Consider the following 5,592-nt stretch of genomic DNA (forward strand, 5'->3'; position numbering starts at 1 on the left):
CTGCTGGGAATACAGGCATGCGCCACCGCGCCTGGCCTACAAAAAGTATCTTTTAAAAATCACCTGGACTTCGAAGACTTGTAAGAAAATAAATAAATTAAAAAAGACTTGGAAGGAGCTGGGATGTGGCTCAATGCTAGAGCGCTTTCTAGGGTGCACAAGTCTTGGGCTCGATCCCCAGCACCACCACAAGACAGAGCAGCCTGTGGTTAGGACTGTGTTTTTCTTAAGCTCTGAAAACCTTTGGCAAGGATAAGATTGTTAACTTACCGAAAACTCATCAGACATCTTCCTAAAGAAAGAAAGAAAATTTCAAAGTGAGTACTGGGAGTTTCAAGGTGCTCTCCGCGCATACGTTGCTTTCACTTAAGTGGAGCTTGCATGGTTTACCTGTTTTTCTTATAGAAGAAAAATTTTCCATAGAAGTTGACATAGTTCCCCCAGTGCCACCCCTTTAATGGCTGCCCATCAGATAAACATGACTCCTTACCAACCGAGGGGGTCTCACTGTGTGGCCTGGGGCTGGTCCTGAATCTTCAGGCCCCACTGACCTTCCTGCCTCATCCTCCCTACTAGCTGGAACTATAAGTGTGTCCAACATATTCAGGCTGACGTTCAATTTATCCTACAAGGACTTTTGTGGCAGTATGGTTTGCTTTACACAGCGATACCACGAACACCTCGGAATACTCACCTTTTGCAGGAAAAAGGCCCAGAAGTGGAATTCTGAGGCATCAAGTTCACCCAAAATCCACCTGGAAAGCCCATGCTAGTCTTACACCTTTCTTTTATTTTCCCGCCATGTCTGTAAGTGGAGACAGAATGTCCCCCTAGCACTCCATTTGTAGTTCTCTGTGACTACCTCTCACATGTTTTATTTCAGGGCTGGTGACTGAATCCTGGGCTTTGGAAGCACCAGCCACTGAGCTGCAGGTCCAGTCCTGTCAATTTTGGGCACCTGTGAACCGGACACACGCACGCATGCACGTGTGCAGTGTCACTGTCATTTTCATCCCTCCCACCCTACTCGCTCCCTCCTTACCCAGGGCCTCCTCCTCTCCCAAGTCTCCCTCCCTCGCTCCCATCTCTATCTGCTCCTCACTGACAGTCCGGGCTTCTCAGGCAGGAGCAACCCCTACCACTTTTTAAGTTGAAGTGGATGAGCAATAAGGTGCAGCGGTCCTAGGTGTGTGACGGCTGTGCCTTCACCACAACCCCCATAAGACACATTTCCGTATTCTGGGATGTTTACCGCTCTGCTCTCTCCACCCATGAGGCCCTCTCTCACATTCTGGCTTACTTTCGCTTGTTCTTTGACTTTTACACAAACAGAGGCAGACAGCAGCTATTTTTCTGCCTTTGATCACCTTACTACTTCACAGTAATTCATTTTTGCCCTTCACGGCTTTGTAAGATTCCAAGGAAACTGTCACACATTGGTCAAAATTTTTCTTCCCAAATTCCCCCTTTTAAACTGTTGTATTTCTTGTCTTTTTGAGACAGGATCTCGCTATGCAGTTCAGGCTGGCCTTGAGCTCACTTTGTAGCCCTGGCTGGCCTTGCACTCGCAGCGATCCTCCTGCCTCAGTCTCCCAAGTGCTGGGATTACAAGTGTGCGCCACCACTCCTGGCCTTATATTTCTTAAATGGTATTTTTCGGTACTAAGAGGTTTAAATTTTATGCGGCTTATTAATTCTTCCCTAAATGATGCTTCTGGATTTCGTGATGCATGTACAAAAGTCTTCTCCATTCCAAGATTTTCTTAACACTGCCTTGCTTTCTTGTAGTATCTTTATGGTTTGAGTTCCTATTTAAAACTTTTCAACTCTTCTGAGCAAGCGTCGCCAGATAACCTAGCTTTTGTTAACTTAACTGGGCAAGCTCTCTCACATTATGGCTGCCAATGACAACTATGATTTGCCCAAGGTTTATTGTGGAACAGGTGCTTTCCATGGTGCAGGTCTACCATCCATCACCAGGGTTTGCAACTGGAGAAAAGGAAGCTTAGCAAGTTAACTGGTTTACAGACTTAGAGGAGTGACAGGTGAGAAGCAGGGGCGCCAACCTAGCCTAGCCTCTTTTTCTTTTTTTGTCTTTTTGAGACAGGGTCTCGCGATGCAGTTCAGGCTGGCCTTGAGCTCACTCTGTAGCCCAGGCTGGTCTGGAACTCCTAACGATCCTCCTGCCTCAGCCTCCAGAATGCTGGGATTACAGGTGTGTGCCACCACACCCAGTATCCTTGCTTCTTACTCAGACTATAAAAACACATTTTCAATGAACAGGCGATATAATTATCCATTTATTTCAATACTGATGTTTTACACTAAACCATCACACCAAGAAGCAGTATTCTTAAGAATCAGTGCTAAATTAAGGTGTGTTATGTACATGTAGTGACTCCGTGCGTGGATATAATCAATAGGTACTGCAAATGCACTAAGAAGTTTGTAAAAAATTTAAAAAGAATGAATACTAGAAGAAACTATTAATGCATCATCAGTTTTAAAGTCCATGGATGACTGTCATGCTTGTCAGACAGGGTGAGCCTGTCTGAAACAGAAAATGATTCTGTACCAAAGTTCACACTAATTCCAGAGCAGTCTATCAGTGACCAGAGGTCACTTTCACGTGGCCTGGCTGCTCTGGCTTTTAGAATTACTCTGCTCCCTTGAGGTGCTTGAAAAAAAAAAAAAAAGATATTTGATTAAATCATGGGATTTAGAAATTACTCCACATAGTCATATTCATTTGATTCACTACTCTGCCCTCAAAAGTTTTAACTTCAAAAAGAGCAGAAGATAAACCATTCCACTTTGATCTGTGTATTCATCTGAAAAAGGTTTAAATGAAAAAAAAAAAAATCAGAGTCAGTCATCAGTGCTCCAACAAGAGCTTGCGGGCTGGGGATACAGTTCAGCTGCACAAGCACTTGCCTGGCAAGCTCAAGGTAGGGTTCGATTCTTGGAAAAGAAAGAAAAGAAAAGAAAAGAAAAGAAAAGAAAAGAAACAAAAGCCAAGTTGCAGAATGTAAAAACACCTACACTGCCTAAGAACCTATTCCAAAACATTTGAAAATTATGCTAATTAATAAGATGAGGCCAAGGTAACCCCTAACTTGTCCAAAAAAAATTTTTTTTTGTTTTTTTTCCGGTACCGGGAATCGAACTCACAACCTTGCACTTGCCAGGCAGGTGCTGTGCCGCTGAGTTAAATCCCCAGCACTCCCCAAATTTTATAATCAAGAAATGTCATTTTCTTTTTGCAACACTCAAAAACTATTTGCAAAACTTTCCATTACTATTTTATGGCACAAGCTATCCATCACCCAAAAAATAATTTTCTGAGCTGCAAGAAGTTATTTTTAATTTCTGGTTTGGGGAGTGTATTCAGGCCAATTTTGAAACTGACAAGGCCTTGCTAGGTCCCTTGGTTGTCCGGCTATCAGCCTCCCAGAGTGCCTGGATCGGAGGCTCACACTGCTAAGAATAACAATTTTAAGCCAGAGGACAAAATTTCTGACCTACGCCACAAAAGAAAAGACATTTCAATAATTGCTCTGGCCTTCAGAGGCGAGACAACAATGTCGCAGGGAGTTTAAGAGAGCTGGACACCGTGTGACCGCAACGACTGCGAAGACACCGAGTGTGCACAGAGCCAATGGTGTGGGCGAGACCGCACAGATGAGCTGAACGGCCTGCCGCTCCCCAAGGTGGGCCCTCCCACCCGCCAGCTGTGAGTTCTCCCTATCCACAGAGTTAATAAGCACAACAATAGAGCGCTAGACATACACCTGTCACAGCAAACTAAGGCAGCCAGGAATGTCTGTGACTTGCTTAGTAAAGGAGAGGAGGGCCGTAGGTATTGAAAACAAATTCTCAATCAGAAATACGTTAGATTTAGTATTGGCTATTTTATTAGACTATATTCCATTTTTTACACTGGGGAACTCGAGAAACTGGGATGAATGATTTGAATACTTAAAATGCTCAGTAACACTTTAACATTTACTCAGATGCCCGTCGGGACACATGTGCCAGGCGATGCTGGGCTTGGGGACATTAGCAGGGCGGAGGACATTCCTGAGAGGTGGTGTCTCCCATCTACCAAGAAAAGCGAGGGAGCAGCAGGCGGGGTGAGAACAACTTCGGGAAAGCCAGGAGGGAGGTCTGACCAGCAGCGGGGAGGCAGAAGCAGTAGAGATTGGTTGGAAAAAGGCAAGAAAAGAAAGTGACACCAACGTTTTCGCAGAGAAACCTGAAAGGTCTGAATCATTCAGCTTAGCAGCCTGCCTGGTGAATTTCACCCGCACGGAAAGGGCCAGCAAGGTTGGACTAGGGCCGAAGGGGACATCACGCCATCAAGCACTTCAGACAGTGCCTGGAGAAGGGCGGGTAGGGAACAGATACCAAATCCTTTCTTCCTCTGTACGTGGACACTAAGATTAAGCGCACACTGTCTAGAGAGAACCGCAGCTCCCCACTGGCTGGGTGGACTCCGGGCAAGCTCAGGAGTACAGTACACCTCCCAGATTTGCTTGAACAAACAACTCTTAAATCACTGCGTGGCAGGGCGTAAACACCTTCCGCAACCTCTGTAATAGAGCCACAGCCTCTATCTGCGGTTTTAGTCCAGAAACCCCTCAAAAGAAACTTTCCCAAGTTTGGCACACAATTTTGGTGGCAAAACCTGACCTGAAGCTATTTACTGTTCTTATTAATCCTCACTTAGTGAATACACACCCCTGTGACTGCTAGGTTTTCTCTTTCTTTCCTAGGTGCTGGGGACAGAACTTACAGCTCTGCACACGCCGGACACTTCCCGAGTTACAGGCCCCAACACCCCGACTCTGACGGAGGTGTTATCGCTCCTCTACATAACACACAAATTCCTGGCCTGGCGCGGTAATGCGCGCCCGTAATCCCAGCGCTCGGGAGGCTGAGGCAGGAGGATGGCGGGTGAGCTCTCTCTCCAGGCCAGCCTGAACTACAGTGAGACCCACTGCTCCTGGAAAGAGGAAAAGAACTTTCCAATACGCCAACTCAAAACCGTTTCTGAAGCAAATCAGTTTTGCACAGGGGGCTCAAAGAGACACGAGCAGCAAGAAAAACTTCTATTTTTCCCGCCCCCAGAGTAGCACCGCTGAACAAAGAACTCACGAACCACTTCTAAGGCTAAGCCTGTATTGAGGGCTCGAAATCAAAACAACCTTCACCACCAGCAGGAGTCCAAGGGTGTATTTCTCTAGGAGCGGGAGGCAGGAGTGTATTTTTTGCGGTGGAGCCTGGGTCGACGCTGCCACACGGGAATATCCTACTAAAGCACCACCCTAGGGGCAGGCTCGGCGGTCTGGAGGCCCTGCTCCATCCTGAAACAAGGTCGGACCGAGCAGGCAGCCAGCGCCCCGTGAGCAGCTCTCCTAGCTGTCGCGATGCGCGCGACCCGCGGCGCGGGGCCCTTCTCTCCTCTCGGGAGGAATTAACGAACGGGGCGGCGGCGGGGCCCGGACAGCCGGGCGGAGGCGCCCCGGGAACAAAGGCGCCGGATCGGCCGGAGCGAACCGGCCTCGGAGCGGGTCGGCGGGGTGGGGGAGG

At 47.4% G+C, this 5,592-nt stretch overlaps 1 protein-coding gene across 1 annotated transcript in view; it reads right to left on the minus strand.

Moving 5' to 3' along the window:
• Mapk1ip1l (mitogen-activated protein kinase 1 interacting protein 1-like) overlaps positions 1 to 5,182 on the minus strand; it is an 18,772-nt gene extending 13,590 nt beyond the window's left edge. The window contains exons 1-2 of the mRNA XM_005376755.2: positions 5,162 to 5,182; positions 271 to 292 (exon numbers count right to left, since the gene is read on the minus strand). Of these exons, the coding sequence (XP_005376812.1) occupies positions 271 to 288 (18 nt within the window). The 5' untranslated portion in view covers positions 289 to 292; positions 5,162 to 5,182. The remainder of the gene's footprint in view (positions 1 to 270; positions 293 to 5,161) is intronic.
• Positions 5,183 to 5,592: the final 410 nt, after the last annotated feature.

The sequence above is a fragment of the Chinchilla lanigera genome, unplaced genomic scaffold (assembly GCF_000276665.1).
Source record: "Chinchilla lanigera isolate Chin_1 unplaced genomic scaffold, ChiLan1.0 scaffold00008, whole genome shotgun sequence".
Taxonomy (NCBI): domain Eukaryota; kingdom Metazoa; phylum Chordata; class Mammalia; order Rodentia; family Chinchillidae; genus Chinchilla; species Chinchilla lanigera.